The following is a 21,635-nucleotide window of genomic DNA, read 5'->3' as shown; positions in this document are numbered from 1 at the left end:
GCGCTCAGTCACATGTTGCGCACTGCTGTCCTCCTTAAGAATTCTGCAGTTCCCCTATGATGCATTCAAGTGCTGCTGGGATTTTATGATTTTTTGATTATTTTTATTCTGCAAATGTAACAAAGATAATAAAACCACCAGGGGGCAAACTTTAAAGTTTGATTCTTTAAATATGAAAAACAGACCTGAAACATTTAGCTAACAAGCTAACCACGCACAGGGCTGCATGCGGCAATCTGCGCTAACGTTATGGCGTTCATGTCATTTCAACGAGATTAACGCTGACAGCACAAGCTGATACAATGAATGGCAATCTCATAAATCTAAGTACAAATAACATTTTTTTTTGCCACAGGCAGCTTTAGTGTATTTCCCCTGTTTTCAGTTTAATTATGAGCACTAAGCAGGCTTTGTCTAAAGTGCTGTACCAGTATGACAGCAGCTGGAAACCTCAAACTCTCAGGAGACACATTTAGAGGTAATTTCTAGCTGCAGTTAACGACACAGCTGATCAAACAGCAGCATTGATGCTGGTGTTAGTGTAGCAGATTTCAAATGGAAGACTACGTTGTGATGACAGACTCATGGGAAACTGAGTCTGTGTAAAACCGAGACAAATATGAAGCAAGGTGCAGTCAAAAATAAGCCACTAATAACAACTTGGAATACTTAAATCCCCACTAAGACGGATCAATTACAAAATACATATTAAAACAAACTTTTCCTAACATGGCTGAAAATACTATTCAGTGTGCAGCCTCGGATCATGAACTCATTATGCACATGAAACAAAACCTAAAAGACAAAGTGCACCAGCAAAATCAGTGTCACACAGCAACAGCAGGCCTCTCCTCATCCCTGTGTAGCACAAGTAAGGAACACATAGACGGATGGTGTAACAGATAAAAGGCAGTTCCTTTAATTATTATTTTCCTTGTTCAAAGTAATCAAAAACACTTTGGCCATAAGAACTAATACTTAGTAAAGAAAACACATAATAGTACAGCGAGAGGAGCTACAGAGAGTGTGCCTTACCAGTGGGGAGTCCATGCAGCTCTGGCTGGGAACCCCCACACAGCATGTTTACAAATAGTGTCACACTGATTAATGCCCCACTTCAACAGTGACATGTGGAACCTTAGTTTTACAAAAATTAACTTTACATAATAACAAAAATATAATATATACAATACAGTTTTGAGAATGTTCACACTCAGTATATTATATCTCAGCTACATTAGCATCTGCGCTAACGATTACTGCTGAGATTCAACAAATGTAAGAGACGTGCAGGTTTATGACCCTCAGCTAAAAGAGCTAAGCTGTTATAATAAAACAATAAATCAAATTCACTGTGGTTTAAAGGCAAAGAGGAAGTGTTTTAATCAATTATTAAATCATAGAAATATCAAAGCTGCATTAGTACGTCTGGTAATGACGCACAACAGATCAGCTGCTGCAGGCGATCTGTGAGGAGCAGACACAACCTGGCCCTCCAGTTAATGAAACCTATTTAAGAAATATTAATATTAATATTAATAATAGAACTGATCAAAAGGGATAAAATTATAAAAAAAATTATGATTAAAACAAAGAAATGTCCGTTAAAATGAAATGCACGATGAAGGCATTAAGCCAGAGCTCCTCACAGACAGTGTGGTGCTGAACTGTGGAAGGCCTCATGAAGAATTTATAATTCAGCGTGAACGTTAAACAGCAAACAGCGAAAGAATTCAAACCAGGCGAACTCGTCTCAGTCGACATCCGAGCAGCAGAACTCTAATTTAACTGTTTTGTTCTTCAGGAAGACAATAATTACAGTAACTGTGGTGCCAAAAATCACTGTGAGCTTTCTATTCCTGCTTCTTGGCTCAAAGTGAGTCCCTGTAAACTATGAATCACTCTGCCATGTTATGTAGGAAGGCTCATGCTTAGAATTTGCATTTTGCCTGTAAACATATTTTATACGCTGCACATATTTTGATCGAGCTCCGTAAGTCTGCTGAAATTGAGCCGTTTTATCTACATCGGTCAGTCTTTTCCTGCAAGGTGTCAGGAAATAAAGCACAGAAAAGATTCAGCTGTGAAAATTTACATTTTCATTGGTTAATTGGAGTTTGTCATCGAAGCTAGCCCGTGCCATCAAAGTTTACTAATGAACGGTGAAACTGCAGTTCCTGGAATGGCCACTGGAGGCTGCCTACATGTTTAGTTAATCCTTTCATGTTTACAGCAGAAATAAACGTGTTTGCAGCTGCTAGTTTCCCCACAGAGTTTTTACACTCTGGGGTTTGGTTGAGGCTTAAAGTAAGGCAGCATGGCTGCTTATGCTGACAGGTGTTATGGCAAACTTATCCATGTCTATGCGTTGCATCTGTACTGTTTTCTCCTGCAGCTCATTAGGAGTAGTTGGTGAATTTGCTCTCCACCATCTGGCTCTAAATAAAACACCAGGACAGTGGCCAAAAACGTGAGTCCAGAAACCAGCAGGATCCTGTTAATTTGTGCTATATCTTTTATATAATAGCCACTGTGATAATATATTTAAAGTTATTGTTTTGTAAAGCAATATATAGCTTTTTTGTATATTTCTGTTTCTTCAACTTCTTTTTTGTAGCTGATTGTTTAAAAAAATGACTACATAACTCATTGATGTATTGGTGTCTCCATTTATCAGACTACTGATCCTATCTATATGTTTGGTAAAATTATGTGCAGAGCCTTTCTTTTTGTAAATCATTCAATCTAAATTGAAACATAGAGGTCAGATCTATTTTTGTGATGGTAGCGTGCTCAGTTTGTCGTTATGCTAATCACCTTTCGTTTCCCTCCTTCTGCCCCGTCCCTTGTATGCTCAGATTTCCGGCAGCCAGTGAAGGTAACGCATCCATCAGCCGTGGTTACCGGACCGAAGGGGACAGAGCGGCACCGTGAAGCGTTCATTCATCCCCGCAGAGGATAAAAGCAGCACAAGGTCTCATTGTAAGTGGTTTCGGTCATTGAAAAGGCTCGCTTAAAACCTCTCTGCGGCCGCCGGGAGCCCCAGCACGGCCGGTCCAGTCCGCTCCGCGCGGTGGCGGCAGGAGCTGGTGCTGATTTCCGGGTTGTCGTCTTTGTGCACACGGCACACGGCTGGTGCGGAGCGCACAAACCCAACGTGTTACTGTTTACCTCCAGTGCGAGTTTGTGTTTCGGGTCAAATGCAGCCACGCGTGGCTGCTCGTACCACCGGGGATGTATTTTGTATGTTTTATTAGCCCTGTTTGAGCGGCCGAGCCTCGGCAGCACAAGGCCCAAGCCTGGCCCGGGTCACCTGGCAGATATCGTCTTTGAGCATCCTCCGAGAAATTTAAGAACTAACCAGCGGTAGCAGCGTAGCTAGCCGGCTAAACCACCGTTTAAAGGGGAGGAGGTAAGCGTCCGTGTGAGCGATATCGTCACTCATCGTTAAAATTGAACACCGCACACTCTTATTCATTAACACTAATATGATCGGTTTCTTATTTTAAGCTAACTTCCTAATGATCTAAACCAGCATCCGCTAACTTGGACGAACGGCACACCAAGATCCATTCAGAAAACGTCTAATTTTAACATTTCTCCTCATGTGAAAGGACGCGTACTTCAAGGTTATTGTGATAAAATTCTTTATAAGCTACTGCTTAGATCGGCTTAAAGGAAACCTTTTTTCTGCACAGTGACCTCATCTGCTGTGCAGTTTCCATCTGTCACTTTGTGAACACCACGGTGGGCTGCCGGTGTTTAATCATGTTTCTATTGTGTCAGTTATTCACTGTAACTGTGGCGCGCATCTGTTCCATCTGTAGTTACTTACTGGGTGAGTCTCGACTGCAAGTTCTTGCAATACGTGAACTTGAGGACATTTAAGCAGTAATGTTGTAGCGAGCACTAAAATTCCCTTTGACTCAGTGAACTGTTTTCACTTCCTTAGAAAAGCAGAGTCTCAGTCTGTTTCTTCGGTTCTTATTTAGAGGGTGAAATGGTGAATCCTTTAGATAGAAATACTGACAGACATGAGTGAGTAAGCTGGGGAATTTCTGTGATTTCTGTTTATATGACTATACTTGAGAATGGCGTCACCTGTAGGCTGTGGGGAAATCACCACGCATTTGTGATTATAGATCCTTCATTAGTATCCTGTGAGTGCTGGAGCTTACTGTTTTAATATTAGGTTTTAAGTGTAGATATTACATATAAATAGGTGATATAAATATGTAATAAGGGTTGTTTTTGATCAGTTACCCGTGGAGGGGGGCGATTCTAAAACTGCGACCTAGTTAAACCTAGCTAAAGCAAACGTAGTCTCAGAAGATAAATGTTACTTCAGATAATGAGTGCATTAGAAATCTGTTCAGATAATATGAGATGGACTCTATTTGTCTCAGAGATGGGAAATTCGCAGCAAAGTGGACGAGGCAGCGTGCCGAAGAACAACAATCGAAGAGAATATACACTATACAAGGGAGAAGAAATTTATATCTATATATATAGTAGTGCAGTACACTGGTAGCAGAATATTACAGTTTCAATGTTGGAGTTTATTTTTTGTCCACTGTTAATGTCCCCAAACGATGCCCCATGCTTCATTGCTCTGTCTATAGAATAAATCAAACATCTTTTGGGAAATTTCATCAATAATCAATCATTAAAAAGTGCTCAGCTCTACAGTGTACGAGGGTCAGCCAATCAGAAGAATTTTGGCTTTAGGTGGGAGGGGCTAATAACAGTTTGTGGAAGAGGATAAATTGAGGCGCTCCACCCAGGAAGGCCCAGGATAAGATGACCACCGATTACACAAGGACTGTAATAGAGTCCAAGAATAAAACAAATGTAATCGTTTCACTCTGTGTTGCCTCTTCTTGACATGTCAACATATCTACCGTCTGTTTTTGTCCACAGGAAGAAGAGGAGAGAAGAGGAGATGAGTGCAGTTCTGGTTCTGATGTTTCTCTTCGCCATGAGTGGCGACTCATTAGGCGCCGTTACAGACTGCAGCGGGTCCACAATGGAAACCAACAGCGCGGTTCGTTTACTGTCCTCTGTCGTCGACGCCCAGAGAGCCGAGCAGAGCCGGAGGGAACACCTGGAGGCTCTGTTCAACAGGTGAGCTCCTGGCAGTGAGACAGGTGGAGCTGGTTTGTTAGTCAGCAGCTGAAGTCAATCGTTAATCGTTCTGTTCAATTAAACCTGACAGATATGGAGAAAACGGCACCATCTCTCTGGCCGGGTTGAAGCGCCTCCTTCAGAGCGTTGGGCTGGATCGCGTGAGGAGTGTTATGGTGCAGCATCACGAGCAACCCGGACACCATCACCACCACCGCCACCACCACAAAGGCCACCACCATCACCACCATCCCCATGAAAGCGATTCCGATCACCTAAAACACCTTTCACAGCCCCAGAAGTTTCCAGACACCCCCGACAGCCATGACGGTGCCGTGGGAAAGAAAAGCGAGGATCCAGATAGTCGTCTAAACCTCTATGACAAGAAAAGCACGGTGGCGGCGGTGGCTCAGGAGGTCGGCACCACAGTGACATACAGAGCTCAGCACGCGGTGAAACAACAAGATGGAAGCCAGGGGCGACCGTCAGGGGAAGAAACGACCAGGATCGGCGTCACTGAGAGCCAGACACAGGCAACCGCAAGCGGCGACGGCGAGCATGACCACGATCAGGATCATCCCCACGGCCGCAGCCAGAACAGTTCAGAGGTACGATACTGGTTTCTGGCTCAGTCGCAGTCAGCAAACCAGCTGATGTCAGCCGAGATGTTTGTACTCGAACACGTGATAAATCAAATCTCTTATCAGGTGTTTTCTTTAAACTGCTTTCATCCCGCGTTTCCTTAGTATCTGCAAGCCGCTTTGCAACCCGTGTGCACCTCTGTGGTCTTTAAATCTGTCTTTACTCAATGTTGTTGTTTAATTTTCCCCCTCTAGTGTCTGAACGCCTCCTTCATCCTCTCCTCGCACGGGATGTCTCAGGAGGCCGGCGTCACGCTCAGAGACTTCAGCTTTCTTTGCCCCGCCCTCCTCAACCAGATCGACGGAGGCGCGTGCGTGCTGCACGGAGACGCCTCGGCACACGGGGCGAGAGGTAGGACCAAAACTCCTCATCAGTATCTCCAGGAAAATGTGTGCAGCTGCTGCCTGATCATCACTTCGGTGTTATTTTATAATACAAGAAAGCAGAAGAAGAAAAACAAGCATTTTATTTTTTGTTGAGTCGAGATTTTATTGCCTCTGCTGTAAAACCGAACGACTGACGTCTTCTTTAAGCAGACTTTAGCTGCTCTTTGTTTGAAGCTGTTGGGCTGAACGGTGAACCGGGCTCAGCGTTTGATCTTCTGGTAAAATCACATTCCTGTTGCATGACTCGCTCAGTGAACGCGTCTGTTTGACTTCGGAGAGCGCTGACTCTGTCCTGGAATAAACAGGCTGCTCGGTCACGTCACCAATCAGAATCATTTTGGTAACTCGATTATTTAACACAGTTATTCTTTAAGAAACGTGCTGTTACTGAACTCTAACACGGGACCCTTTACAGGCAGTTTCTTTAACCGTCACTATAATTCAAATGAAACCAAACAAAAACGAGGTGGAGGAGGACAGGTTCATCTGGTCAGGCGTTGGGCCTCTATTATGACTCCAAGGGTAAAGGGTAGTGATGAGTTGACTGGAAATAATAACCAGGGTTTTAATAGTTTTGCAATTTTCATTAGTTTTTATTTTTATTTAGTTTTGACTTCCGATTTTCAATTTTATATCAGTTTTAATTAGTTTTTACCAATTGTTTGCTAGTTTAGTTTAGTTTTTATTTTTTTGAAAATCCTTAGTTTCAGTTTAGTTTTGATTAGTTTCAGTTATAGTTTTAGTCGTGTTTGCAATAATTAAGTGTAACAAAATCCCAGTTTCATCATATCAGTCATTCTGCTCATCCTTGGGTATGTTGCTATTCCAGCTACCATACTGCACCCTGGACAGGTCGCCTGTCTGTCGCAGGGCTAACACGCAGAGACAGACAACTCACATTCCCACCTATGGGTTCTTTAAATAAATAAATAAAGGCAGATGAACAACCATTGATACCAGGCAACTATAAAATGTATATCTTGGCCCCAATGAGACTATTAACTCTCGCAGCACCGGGTGTTCGTAATTTTGGTTCAAGTGAATTGATAAACTTTTTGAAGGTAATTGACTCACACAGTTGTGTAGATATCCCCGTCCTGTTGTCTCGGGATGCATCACGCTGCCTTGCCTGGGGTTAGCTTCTGTTTTCTGGGGATGAGGGTTGAGTGTGCTCCCTTACCTTCTCAAGGTAAGCTAGGTTAGCCTTCTTGTGTGAGCTTTTCAAGTGCACTTTAAGGTTTGTGGGATTTTTTTCCCTTTAGAAATGTCCCTCATAATTTGTCTGTTTCCACTACAAGACACTTGCTTTATCCAAAACACAGTCATATTCAAAGTAATCCCAAATTGGACTCTGGCTCCCGACTTTTCCTGACATGATTCTGCGCGTGGACGGAGCAGCAACACAGACGACTCGACTAACGTGCTGCCACCTGCTGGCATAATGAGACACAGCAAGAAAAAAATCTGTAAACTAAACTTCATTTTCACCCTTGACTATTGTACGACACGCACACATCAATGAAAACTAAACACATTTTTGCTATAAATTCAGTTAATTTTAGTTAGTTTTGTGAACACTCATTATAGTTTTAGTTAGTTTTCCTTTTTTTGTTTTTATTTTTATTTCCGTTAACGAAAATGTTTTTTCACTTCTAGTTTTTGTTATTTCGTTAGTTTTCGTTAACGATAATAACCTTGATAATAACTAAATGTGAAGTGAACGGCTGGCAGGAAGGAAAGAAAAGAAGGAACAAAATGCAGGACGGTCTTTGTTTTATCACCAAACATTTGGATTCAAATTAAAATAGTTTTGCTGTCTCCAGGCCTTCGAACTTCTGAGGAAAGTTCCCACCAGGATTAAACCCCTCAGGCGGCAGGACTGCGGCTAATTCCTGCTGTCAGACTCTGACTTTGTGGTCTGATTGCTGCGATCTGGATATTTTGATCCTGATATTTGATTCGATGGCTGGAAAAAACAGATCCGAGTGTTTGGGAAATGTTGCCACGGACTGAGAATCAGAAGCATTTTGTATTTTTAGATGAACTGTTTGCTTATCATCATCATCATCATCATCAGTGTGTTTGTGTTGAGCCTGTGGTGTTTAATCTGATGAACCAGTTTAAACCAGTTACACTCTGTCACAGTGTCCCGTCCTCTAACCTCAGCCTCGCGGCTCTTTGAATTTGTAAGAATGAAGTAATAACTTCTGAATTTCATCTTTCCTCCTTCCTGTTTTTAGAGCACAAGCATCACAAGCATGCTCACGGTCACCATGGAGACCACAACCACTCAGACCACGACCACAGTGAGCACATGGGCGGCGAGAACAGCAGAAACATCACCACGGGTACGTTTAATGTGAGCCGTCTGCACCACCTAATCCTCCTCAGCCAGCGTGGGAGGAAAGTTAATCTCAGAAATAATATTAATCATAATAATACTGCTAATTATATATTATATTAACACTTTTTAAAATGCAGTCATAAAGTTTGGATATGAATATAAAGAACTGGACATATTCTAAAATACAAACACATTCAAGCACATGTTCAAACTAAAGTCTGCAATATGTCGATACAAAGACGGTCTGAGGAGACTGAGGCTTGTTTTTAAGTTATCAGCTGACAGTAAAAGTCAAATTTGAACCCTGGTGAAAAATAACTCTGAAGGTTCTTAGCAGGAGGTTTGATGTTGCTGGCGAGGAGGCCGTGTAATGACTGAGCTCACTGTACAAACACTGAGACTGAGCTTGAACATTAACCCTTTAAGACCTACCATAGAACCAAGTCCGCCAGAGCTGATATTATATTTTTACATGCTGTGGAGCCATTTTTGGGAGCATTTCAAGTTGCTATACATCAATACAACCATTACAGCCCAGATTTTAATAATATGTCTGCATTAAGTGCATAGTAATTACATAAAGTGGAACAAACTACAAAAAAATTGAAAATCGTTTTTGTTTTTTAACATATATTTCTAGTTAGAGAAATTTAAGAGGCTTATCCCTCAAAACTGTAAATACAAAAAAGTTGCACAAAATAGTTTCCCACCACAGGACATTTATTTTGAGTGTCTTCATAGTTTTATTTTTGAAATACACCAATTTTTATATACTGCAGGAAAAATATTATAATGGAAATTTGCAAAAAAACAGTTTATTTTGATGCATATGCTATTTCCAGCAGTGCAATATGAGTCCTAAGCATCCCAGAAACAACACAGAAAGTCATAAAGTCAAACATAACTTTTAAAAACACCAGTATAGGCTCGTGAGGCCCTGATGGTAAAAAAAAAAGTCATTTCCGCGAAAATGACGTCACTTCCGGTTTCGGGCAGGTCATGGCGAACATGCAAAAGTTCGCGCTGACGTCTATTCCAACGTAGGAAGTGTTATGAACAGCTGATCGGATCGGCAAAGCGTGTTTCTGGAATATTATGTTTTTGTTGCTGCAAGCGCTTTTTATGCAGTTTTTGCAAAGCTATATGTGGAAGGAAACTGTGACCGAGGACAAGCTGATGGCATAAGATGTAAGTACAACTCCTCCGGTTTCATATGCAAAAAAAAATTTTGAGCTAGCTTACGTGGTTGCAGAGCTACCGGGATTTAAAAATAGTTACGCAAAACGGAGCTCTGACCGGTTTTAAAGGGTTAAAACATCCAGTTAGTGGAAGTTGTGAAGCGTTCACTGAGGTCAGAGAAGCTGCTGATGTGTTCAGGAAGCCACAGCTGTGTGTCAACAGTGTAGTAAGAAGGATGACGACATGTAGTCTGTAAATGTAATTGTGAAATGTCCGATAGTGTGATGAACAGGATCTGACAGCACTGGTGTCAGACGCTGCAGATGAATCAAACTAAAACTGATTATTCATCGAGCAGCTCCGCTTGCAGACTCGTGTCAGGTGAGAGCATCTTTGAAGTGAAATTTGTGGTCCTGTGAACGTGTCCGTGCAGCAGTCTGCAGCTACAGTTTGGACAGCAACAGAAAGCTGAGCTGCCGGACGTGGACGAGCTCAGAGTTCATCAGGGAAAGAACGAATAAATGATCAGTGAGGACACTTCAGACTGCGACTGCTCGAGGGCCGCCTCTGTGCTGCTGGAGCAGAGTGAGACTAGCTGAGGTCACGACTCGGAGGGATCGCTCTGGGTCGGCACTGAGTTTCTGCCGAAGTTGAAGAATCACCGCGTCGTGTTCTGGAAGCAGAGACGCCGCGGTCTTTTCTGTCAGCAGCGTTCTGATGTTCCTGAAGCTTGTGTTTGTGTTGCAGCGTGGGTCGGCGGCTTCCTCTCCATCACCATCATCAGCCTGCTGTCTCTGCTCGGCGTCGTCCTCATCCCGCTCATGAACAAAGTTTTCTTCAAGTTCCTCCTCAGCTTCCTGGTGGCGCTGGCCGTGGGCACGCTGAGCGGCGACGCCTTCCTGCACCTCATCCCCCACGTGAGTCCCCGCAGAGCGCGACCACCTGACTCACAGGAAGTCTTACAACACGTGATGTTCATGCTCTCAAGTTAAAGTGATCAATGACTTCAGCTGTTGAACGCAGCGGAGAGCGAGCCGGCAGACAGAGAAGCTGCTTAGCTGCACGTTTGTAAATCTACTGCAGCAGTGAGGTGAAGCGAGTGTGTTCGAATCCTTTTTTTATCAGATTTGACTCTTTGTCGAGCTCTAAAACCAAACTGTGCGATTCTCACACTAAACAGATTTGTAATCAATGATCTATCAGGTAGATCACGTCTCTAATTCTAATCAGCAGCCAACTGATTGATCAGCCTCTAATTATTCTATTATGTTTACACATTCACAGACACACATGCAGACGCCACACATCATAAATGAGGATCATGTGTCACGTGTGTGACATCATATGCATTCAAAGATCACAACAAGCACAACTTTCAATTATTTTTTGAACAACAGTCAGATAAAGAACATTTTGTAACCGTTTACAGAGATTTGTGACAGTTTTTCTGTTTGCTTTTGTTCTGATAATAAAGAGCTTCATCATCATCATCATCAGTCGATGTGCAAACATACATGAGATACTTTCAGTCTAAATATTTAGTTCTTGCTGCTCCACCTGTGTCACATATTTATGCTAAGCTAAGCTAACGCTGTGTGATCAGTCTCAGGGAGGCCACCATCACCACCACGACGACGACGCAGCGATGACGGGACACCACGACCACGAGCACGAGGAGAACCTGGACTCGGTGTGGAAGGGCCTGACGGCTCTGAGCGGCGTCTACTTCATGTTTCTCATCGAGCACTTCCTGACGCTCGGAAAGATGTACAAGGAGAAGAAACAGAAGGTGAGAGACGGCGAGTTTCTCTAACAGTCAGGATGTTTAACACTCCTGATTCCTGTTGTTCGTGCAGACATGATGATGCGACTCAGGTCTCGGTGTGTTAAACTGACCGTTTAACACACCGAGACCTGAGTCGCATCATGCAGCCCGCTCTTACTTAGAATTTAGTTACTTTAAAGCCCTCAGTTAATAACCAAAGGTCAGAACAGAGCATCGTACAGTCACAGTCTTGCAGGCAGACGGCCTGTTTGTCCAAACATCCTGATGTCAAAGTTAAGGATCTTTCTTTGAGGCAGCTCCACAGACGTGTGGGAGATTTCATTAAAAAAGCTCTTTGATCACATAGTTTGCATGCAGTGTGCGGCGCAGCCTTCTGCCATGAAATTGGATGAACACAAACACCTCAAAATTTCAGTTTTTCACAGAAATCCCCGACTCAGCTCGAACACTTTGAGGTTTGGCTCCGAGGAACATGTTTTGCTGTCGTCGCCTTTTTTCAGCTGAGGGAGTTTCTGAAGTCCGCTCCCCTGCGTGGCTGCAGATCGCCGCCGGCGTTTGGTTTCAACTTGACTTTGCAGTTTTGTACTTTTTCAAACGCCATGAAAAATCGATGCATCCTCTGTTTACGCTTTGCAAAGATACAGTCGGACACAAACGGTGAGATTTAGCAGCAGCTTTCCTTCTCTGTGCATTTCTATGACAGAGAGTTAATTGGGACACTTTGCACACTACAAACCTTCGTGCTGCTGTCAGAAAACTGCAAACTGGTCCTTTCATGTTGATGTTGATGAGTTTGTACGAACTCCACGCAGATCCAGAAGAAGTGTGATCAGAACGAGAACGCGGATCCGGAGAAACAGCCGGCGCTGGAGGAGAACAGCGTGAAGCCGAGTGAAGGTGAGAGACGAAACCAAGTCGGGGAATTATTTCGTGTTTTGTTCAACAACTCAAAGTGAAGCCGAGCGCCACTCGAGCCGAGAGCTGAGATGTGTTTCTGTATGACGGCTTGTGTCAGCTTGGTGCATATTAACAGCTGTGATGTCACGTTTGGCGTGAAGGCTTTAAGCGCTGCAGCTCGATCCACCATAGAGCAGAGCTCTGACCTCGGCGCAGGCGGAGGTCGACCTCCCGGCCTAACCTGACCAGATCTCCACATTGTGTCTCCAGATGTGGAGACTAATGGCGCCAGCACGTTCGGCGACCACTCGAGCAGCCTGCACGGCAGCAGCGTGGCGGAGGAGGAGCAGGTGATGCTGGCGCCGCAGGTGTCCGTCGTTTCGCCGCAGGCTTACGGCCGAGCGTCGGGGAGCGCCGCTAACTACACCGACGAGGACTGCGAGAACAAATGCCACTCCCACTTCCACGACACGGTCGGCCAGACGGACAGCAGGCACCACCACCACCACGACTACCATCACATCCTGCACCACCACCACTCTCAGAACCACCACCCGCACAGCCACTCCCACTCCTACTCGGAGCAGCACTTCCAGGAGGCCGGAGTGGCCACGCTGGCCTGGATGGTCATCATGGGAGATGGACTGCACAACTTCAGCGACGGCCTCGCTATCGGTGAGTAGAAGGGTCACAACCCGTGATCTCACTTCCTCTTTAGCTTCAGTTTTTTGTCTTGAACTCGTTTAACAACAAACACACCAGTTTCTAACCAATCAGAGCCCAGCAGGGTTGGTTTAACGTGAATAAAGATGGTGCTGAGAGAGTTTGTCATGTCACCACAGGAAGTGACCATTCAACAAGTCATCAGTTGGATATTTGTCTGCAGGAGAGATGAAGTTATATTTGTGAGGGTGTTAAAAACGAAATATGTGGTTTTGTTGTCACTGATGGGGATGAAATTCTTGAGCCTCAGCTTAAGGAACCAATCAGTGTCTGATTACACCTGAGGTGGGTAAGTGGGCGTGGTCTGCAGTGATAGGCAATACAATATGGACCCAAACAGGGCGGGGCCTAAAATGGATCCATGTGGAATGCCGCAGATCGAAGAAGCTGTTAGTCAGATATGAGCTGAACATACTCGGTGTGTTACCACGGATACCAAAAGACGGGAAATCAACGTTTCATGATTCAAAAGTCGTACAATGGTCGTGTCCAAATTCATGGGCTGCTGCCTCCCGAGGCCACATTTGTAGACCGATTACGTCACAGCGACGCGCCGAAGGCTGTCCAAATTCGTAGACTCCTCCGAATGCAGCCGACAAATGCGTCCTCCTTTTCCCCGAATTTGAAAGATGGGTCGGGTGTGTCCTTCGTGGCCTACCATATCCCAGAATTCATAGCGCGGCCCAGCCAAACTCCAGTTTCCAACAATGGCGGCCGCTGCTAAGTTTTAAAATTACTCTTACTAATCTTTCTGGGTCACAAAATAAACTTTTAACATATTTTCAGGCGAGAAAGTAGCTGTGTAAACATCAAATATCTGCTCGGTTTATCAAGATATCGCATATTTGCAAAAGTGCTTAGACGTTTTCGGAGACGTCTGTTACCCACCAGCTCGATTGCTCGCTGGGATCTCCAGGGTCACTGAAGCCGCCGAGAACGGCACAACTCCCGGCACATCATTTTCAGATCAACGCTGAGTTTCGCTACTCAGGTTAAACGTAAGGGGAGGATGCAGCCCATGAATTTGGACACGACCAATGAATGACTCACATCAGCAATACACAAAAGATGCAAAGCTGTGATGTCGTTTCAAACCAGACTGAAGAATCTCAACAAAGCTCCAGAACTTCAGATGAAAATTGTGGCATTGGTCCAAAAGTCTCTTTGAAGACTCTGGAGGGACAGATGTGGGTTTAAACTTCTCAACAGTTTTAAGTCTGGAAGCGAGACTGGTTGAAACTGATGGGAGTGGAGAAAGTAGAAACATGAGAGAGTTACGGGATGAAGCGTCAGTTCTGTGCACAGAAATCATCTTCACAGAGTAGGTTAGAAAGTTGGTGCGCAGCATATTTAACATATGTGACCACTGACGGCAGAATTAGTCATGTTAGAACAAACTGTGGTGATTAAAGTTAAACGTCAGGAGGATTCACCCTCAGCCACAGTAAACAGTGACATGAAGATGTGCATTTTCATGCTGCTGCTGGTTTCTAATATTTGGATTTATCTGTTTGCAGGCGCTGCGTTCACTGAGGGTCTGTCCAGCGGTCTCAGCACGTCTGTGGCTGTTTTCTGCCACGAGCTGCCTCATGAGCTGGGTGAGACTTTTTCATCTTATCTCAGTGGAACATTTTCTCTGTAAGCCTCAGTCTTACCTACATAAAGTACTTTATTATTGCAGTGGAATAAAGAGATGTTAGCTTTGAAAGAATAAAAAACCCTTCTTTCAGACTTTTAAACATCTGTTCATCTAAATATGGAAACCTTTCACTGGGAGGTCACAGCATGTTTATTTTATTATGAAATCAAAATCAAAAATCAGGTACTCCTTAATCCACTGCCTGCATGTTGGTCTGCCTGCATGTTGGTCTTCAAAACAACTGCGTCGTGCAGTTGTTTTGAAGCAGTAACATCACAGTAAGAGACAGACAAGGTTTAAATGTGTGGAGCAGCAGAAGGTGAAGAGCTTGTTCGTTTCTGCAAATGCAACACAGATCAGTTATTCAACCACCTGAAAATACACCACAAACTGCACGATCTTTAATGCATGAAGGCAAAGAGAAACAGTGCAGTGGCTGCAAGGCTGAACCAACCAACAGCAGCTCAGAGCGAGCTGTGCAGCACGTCTGTCTTTGTGCACAGTCCTGCTCTCGATTCTTTTCACGTGTTTCTCTGATGTTAGTTTGATTTATTAGTTATCCCGTCCTTGGACACAGTCTCAGAGGTTTAATCCACATCCATCATGCGGGTGCAGCAGTCTTAGTGAGTAACAGTCTTCTCCGATTCTCAGGTGACTTCGCGGTGCTCCTGAAGGCCGGCATGACGGTGCGTCAGGCCATTCTTTACAACGTGCTGTCGGCCATGATGGCCTACCTGGGCATGATCACCGGGATTTTGATTGGACACTACGCCGAGAACATCTCCACGTGGATATTCGCCCTCACGGCCGGGCTCTTCATGTACGTGGCCCTGGTGGACATGGTAAGTGAGCATTACCCTCCAGCCAATCAAAAGGGAGCATCCACTCTGACATCCTGATCCACAGAGCGAGAGGTTCACTTTTAATGCTGTGAAATTTAAATAAATATTCCACATAAAAAATGTTAATTTTGCTTGACACTAAATACAGAGTTCAGCCTGAGATGAAAATACTGCCATCATTTTATTGGCATCTCATAAATCGTAACAATCCCGTCATATAAATGTCTGTACGTCTGAAAAAACAGCTGCAGGAGGGTTTAGTGCCCGGAAAACACAGCAGAGCTTCTTTCTCCTGAACAAAGGCGCCCTCTTGTGGCTGTCGCCCTGCTCTGCACTCTAGAAAAGCTTATTCAATTTTTTACCTCCTAGTGGTGTAACCGGGTACTGCAGCAGATGTGCGGTGCATTGTCCGTTCATTTAAACTAACGTCTCCTTCATGGGAAAAGTTCCTGTTTTCTGCAGAGGGTCTGTGAGCCTGAGACAGTTTTCTTCTTTCAGGTCCCCGAGATGCTGCACAATGACGCCGGCGACCACGGCTTCAGCCACTGGGGCTTCTTCCTCCTCCAGAACGCCGGCATCCTGCTGGGCTTCTGCATAATGCTGCTAATCGCCATTTTTGAGCACAAAATCCAGCTGGACCTGGGATACTGAGAGAGAGTCCTGAGCTTCATGTGCATTCCAGTACCGCCATCAGAGTTGTAGTGTTTTTTTTTAAATTGTTGTTGATAGACGCCTTGAGTTCGTTTTTACTTGTGAAGCAGGAAAGCAGCAGCTGAACTGAGCCGTCTGCCAGAGGCTCCAGCCTCGGTCGGCTGGAGGTCGGCTGTTTAAAAAGGGTTCAGAAATATTTTTTTAAGGTTTTTCTTTGTGTTAAACTTGTAGATGTTTTTGTCTTTGTCAACAAACGCGCACGACCATCACAAGTAGGAAACACCTGGAGTCCTTCCAGGATCGCCTGTCACCAGTTATCGTTTCATATTTATGAAAAATTCATGAAGGAGAAACTGTTGCTTTCAGCCGCCCGGAGCTCGTCTGAGGAACGTGTTTTATTCTGTTTTTGCTGCTTTTGTGTCTGGTTTTCTTCTTCTGTTGCTGAGTGAGCCCGATCAGTGTTACAGTGTTAGCAGAGCAGTTTTTCTGTTTCTCCGGACAGATTTCTTCCTCACAGGCTGAAAGTGAGAGTGACTTTCACGTTGCTTCAGTGTCTTCCTCTCACTCAGGTCATCAGCCAGTGTCTGAAGCCGCGGTTTGAAATCTGTCAGTTAATTTTAAATCCTGTGGGTTTAATTAATCTTTAAGTTTAAATATTTGCCAACAAGTAACCGTTACACTGAGTTTTAAAGGTGTTTGCAGCCAGCTGAGTTGTGCTGGTTGTAAACACCTTTGTTTAGCTGAAGTTAAACTCTGGAACTCATTTAAGGAAGTTGAACTTTCCGTTTCCTGTCACCGGCTGGAAGTCTGTCCAGTTAATGAGAAATCTGCGACATCGCTGTCTGTTCATGTGAGCTCTCTACAGGATGAGATCACAGACAGGCTTCAGATCTGATATAGAAATTAGTGAATATAAAATAAATCTTCTGTTAATCGACTAAAATTTCTGACGTGTAAACGATCCGCTCGTTCCTGTTCCTGTCATCGAAACAGGAAATGATTACAATCAAAAAGGGGAAACTGAGCAGTCTGCGTTTTTAATTTTAAGTTCTGCTTTTTACATTTATTTGATTGTTAAGAGTTAATGTGGCAGCTCAACATAAAACAAATGTTTCTAACAAGTCTCTGTTACGGCCTCGTGCTCCGGCTGAACGTGGACTCGTTTCGAAGCATCTCAACAACAAGCGTTGTTTGTTTTGTTTTAAAGGTTCGCGGTTTGTTTTTCAGGCGCTGCTCTGAGGTTTAGGTCAAATCACGTTTTCCTCTTAAAAGAAAAAAAAATCACCTCAAAGAAAAAGTTCAGACTCTCACTGTGCTCGTTACATGTGTACCATTATGTGTGTAGTACTTCAAAAGTATGCAGTTCATTTGACTTCCTGTGATGTTGGTTGTGAAGATCGAGGATCATACAACACGTGTTTAAAAAAAAGAAAAAAAGAAGAAAGAAGTGGTTTTAAATTTATGGGGAAAAGTACGGAAACCAAAAAGTTTGTGTGTTTAATGCTTCTGTTCATGAAAGGTGGATAAAATCATAGAGAAAGGACAAACAGCTCTGCGGTGAAGGTTTCATTCAGATTTTATGCTCTTCCATGTTTGGCCTGTGATCATTTTTACTTGTTTTCTGTATTTTATTTAAACAAAAAGGTTTTTTTTTCTGTTTGTGGTAACACAAAGTAAAAGCTGTCGTTTCTGTATCCCTGAGAAACAACCTGGGATCTTCACCAAAACCAGCTCACACCTCAAAACCTCCTGGAGCTCATCTGCTCTCTGTATCCTCAGTTACAGGTGATTAAACAGATGTATATTTATGGTTCTGCAGAGCTGTTTCAAACTGTTTCTGTTATTTTGTCCACCCCTGCCGCCGACCCCAGAGCCCTTCAGGCCGCTTTGATGTCGACTCGCTGTGCTCTGACATTCCTGAACACCAATAAACTTCACACTTCACATCACCTGCTGCTCTGTGCGTCTGCTTTGGATTGATTTTAGTTGTTAATCTTTTGATTGAGGTCACATTTGAATGTTATAAAAGTCACGTTTGTTTTTAAACTGATATGGAATAAATAACTGTTTTATTTAGTCATAACTATTAGCGCTGTCAGCGTTAATCTTGTTAAAATGAAGTTAACGGCTACCAAACTGCCATCATAATTCTACATACAATGAGAACAGGACAAATCAACAATTTACCATTTCATCTTGGAGCAACTGTAACCCACATAATTTCCTTAGGGATTAATAAAGTTTTCTGATTCTGATTGTTTCAGGATGACCTGCCATTATCCAATCACACATCTGCTTACCTGGATCTTTTGCTCGTTTCTCCTCCTCTTCTTTTCTATTTTTTCTAAACTGAGCACCTGATGGCTTTGAACTTTTCTTGTCCATCTTCCATTGGTTTTCATTTTGCACTCCAGTATGAACACAAATCCCCCAACTCAAGGATCGCCTCAACATAACCTAATAGACCTACACCTTAGTTCACAGATTCACTTTGTCTAAGGTGTATTTCTGGGATTTCACACAACCCAGGATTCAAATCATGAATACATAACGGGCTTGGATTTACAACATTATGAACCCCTTTCCACGGGTTGTGTGTGCAGTGGCGTGTCCAGCGGCCCAACAAGTTAAAACAATAAAAATTCAATCAAATATCAAATGTACGATTATGTTTTCACAGTGAAGCTCAGATATCCGAGTGTAAGTGAATGCAGCATCGGCTTCTGCACGTTAGCAAAGGAAGGAGAGCCGAGCGGGAAAGAGGCGCCGCAGAAAACTATTTTTCGGCGAAAGAAAATGAGGAGAAAATAAATGTCCCGGTAAGTAATATTAAGTTTGTTGAGTTTAGTAAACTTCGGTGAAATTAGAATACCAAGGAAAAAATAACACTTAAAGAATTATTGCAACCGTTGAATATTTCAAACAGTAGGCTGCTGGGGGGAGCTAGCATAAAAGTTATGAGTTATAATCCAAGTCGTAGCATTGCTGTGTGGAGCTGCAGATTTGGTTGCAGGTTAACATCGCTGGACTGGCCATCGGGCATACCGAGCATTTGCCCGGTGGGCTGATGACTTATTTATTTTTGTAACGGCATGAACAATGAGAGGTGGTGGATTGACCAGATGCTGGCGGATGTGTAACAATAACTCCGTTGTTTTGTGGTGGCTATGGCGGAGCTGCCACAGAGGCAACAGGTGGATGAGGGAAGGGGAGGCAGCAGGAGGAGAGACCCGAGGCGGTGAACTGAACTTCAGGTAAGAAGTTATGACCTGCTGTCTATCTGGGTCAGATATAAACCAAGTTTAGGTGGAGTTTATTTTTGTTGTGCTGACTTTTTACCGTCAGTTACAATAACTCGTACTGCGTACTAGCTAGCATGACGGAGTTTCTATACAGCTGAGTGGTGCTATGATGTTACTGATAGTGAACTTTATTTTATTCATAAGGTTAGTTAGTTAGGAATTAGGTTACTCCTAACTCCTAAGTTAGGAGTTAGGAGTTAGTTGCCAACGGCTCCTTAAAAATGGAATGTCCCGCATTCAGAGGAAATATTACAGGTTTCGTATTGAGCTGAGAAGAGACGCAGTCTGTCCCAGACTTCAGCTATAATGAAAAAGACACAAAGCTGGATTCCCTCTTCTTCTCTCATTCTCCCCCTCCCTCTCCTGTTTCTAGTTCAATCATGAAACTGATCAATGATCAGCTGATCGGCTTTTCTCTCTTGTTTGTTTATCGCCCACTTTACGCCAGAAACAGGAAACCAGCGGTCGCCGCGCTAAACAACTGCAGCACGTTTAAGCTTGATCAGCTGTTGTTAGAATTTATTTAATATTAATTTCTAGCATCAGCTGATGTTTGCTGGAGCCACAGCTGTAAAGCTGCTGGTCATGATGTCGGTTTGGATATGTGGTGAGAGGGAAACATGAGGATGAAACCAGGAGATGTCCTTACTGAATCATCAGAGCTGAACAGGTGATGGAGAAACAGGTTTACCTTTCAGGTGACATGAATGAGTTGAAGGGAAGTTATGAACTGTTTCTGAGACACAAATAACACCAGGATCCTTTTCTACTCTCAGAAAAATTATGGTTCTTAAATGGTTCTTCAGATGTCTTCATGGTTCTTTAAAGAACCATCATATGTCAAAGAACCTTTTTATTTTGTAGATGATTCTTTAGGTACTACAAATGGTTCTTCATCCTTAGCTATCCAAGTTTGATGGTGTAAAATGGCATACATATTTGTTCACTATAATTAGAGTGTGAATTATACTGTGTGTTTTGTTTGTGTGCATGTGTGTGCGAAGGGGGAGGGCGGGTTACCTGGTGATTACCCTTTAAGAGCAGAGGAAACTGAATATTCAAATAAAAGTTAGAAATACTTGCTTAAAAATATACTGGTGGCAGGGGTGGGGGCCAAAGCCTAAAGACCCTACCCCCAACACCCCTAACCCCGCAAACCCACTGATCACAATTATGTGGTGATAGAATATGGAATTTATTATTAAGACGTTTACTGTACTTTAGTTTTAAATTTTAATAAAGTATTACTATTTTCTGTTTCAAGGCATTACTTTTGAGATTATTATACATATTAGAAAATATAGCATAATGATAATACTAGTTATTGTAAACTTTACAAACCACCCAGCAGTATGTAAAGTCAAATTATAAAATACAAGTAAATAACAATTGCACAACAGAATGTCAGTGTAATGAACACACTTATGTGTAATGAACACACTTATATGTTCATTACCGACACACTTAGTTTTGACAAAGCACACTGCTTTCGAGCCAAATAAATGACAGAGAGAGAGAGTCAGGTTAGAACATGTCGTACTGTGGCAACCTTCCGAAAGAGAGGGGGGGGGGGCATCAATCGTTGGGATGCGCATGCACGGACAAATTGCGCGACCGGCGGGCCTTTAACTTTCTAAGGGAAAAAACACTTTCTCACGGCCGATGACAGCGAAGCGGATAACAGTCTTCAGTACCTGCTGGAATTTGAAGCTCTGGATTCTGGGACTGTTGGAAAAGGTAAAACATTTTCATTAAAACCTTTTTACTGTTTTGTTTTTCTTACTCGTCATTGTAGCTTGCTGTTAATGCTGTGCTAACAACAACGGTTAGCTATGTTAGATACGTTAGCCGCTGACGTTAACGCAATTTAGTATCCGGTATACAGAAACTGTTTTTCTAACATAACCACTGTTATAATTAAGTGAAGGTGCTCCCAGCTAATTTGAACCTTTGGCTTCTCAAATTGCGCGCTGCGTACATAACGTAATGTCAGCTAGACCGATATTAAAATTTATAATATTGTTAAAGTCACTAAAAGGGCGCATGAAGCCTGTTTGACGTGAGCGCTGTGTCTGCTCTTGAAACTCTTACATTAAATACTCACATCAGCCTGTACTTTG

General features: G+C 43.3%; 1 protein-coding gene across 2 annotated transcripts; it reads left to right on the top strand.

Annotated features, from left to right (window-relative positions):
- The first annotated feature begins 2,868 nt into the window (after window positions 1-2,868).
- slc39a6 (solute carrier family 39 member 6) lies at window positions 2,869-18,156 on the top strand. Of its 2 annotated transcripts, none has more exons than XM_087831974.1 (12): window positions 2,869-2,982; window positions 4,921-5,124; window positions 5,216-5,732; window positions 5,961-6,117; window positions 8,393-8,500; window positions 10,423-10,592; window positions 11,279-11,464; window positions 12,274-12,358; window positions 12,629-13,033; window positions 14,599-14,679; window positions 15,372-15,562; window positions 16,061-18,156. In XM_087831974.1, the coding sequence occupies exons 2-12, from the start codon at window positions 4,943-4,945 to the stop codon at window positions 16,211-16,213; spliced, it is 2,235 nt and encodes a 744-aa protein (XP_087688100.1). In that variant the 5' UTR covers window positions 2,869-2,982; window positions 4,921-4,942; the 3' UTR covers window positions 16,214-18,156. The 2 variants fall into 2 exon arrangements, with proteins under 2 accessions (XP_087688100.1, XP_087688101.1); XM_087831975.1 differs by lacking the exon at window positions 2,869-2,982 and adding an exon at window positions 3,105-3,412.
- Window positions 18,157-21,635: the final 3,479 nt, after the last annotated feature.

The sequence above is a fragment of the Neolamprologus brichardi genome, chromosome 18, assembly GCF_056152115.1.
Source record: "Neolamprologus brichardi isolate AB-2024 chromosome 18, ASM5615211v1, whole genome shotgun sequence".
Lineage (NCBI taxonomy): Eukaryota > Metazoa > Chordata > Actinopteri > Cichliformes > Cichlidae > Neolamprologus > Neolamprologus brichardi.
Note: the sequence above shows the minus strand (reverse complement) of the source record. Positions and strands in the feature narration are given on the sequence as shown.

Excerpts from the sequence above, each read along its gene's own strand:
- slc39a6 (XM_087831974.1), top strand. The coding sequence starts at position 4,943 with ATGAGTGCAGTTCTGGTTCTGATGTTTCTCTTCGCCATGAGTGGCGAC. Across the intron at positions 6,118-8,392 it reads CTCGGCACACGGGGCGAGAG|AGCACAAGCATCACAAGCAT; the intron begins GTAGGACCAAAA and ends TCCTGTTTTTAG. Across the intron at positions 11,465-12,273 it reads ACAAGGAGAAGAAACAGAAG|ATCCAGAAGAAGTGTGATCA; the intron begins GTGAGAGACGGC and ends AACTCCACGCAG.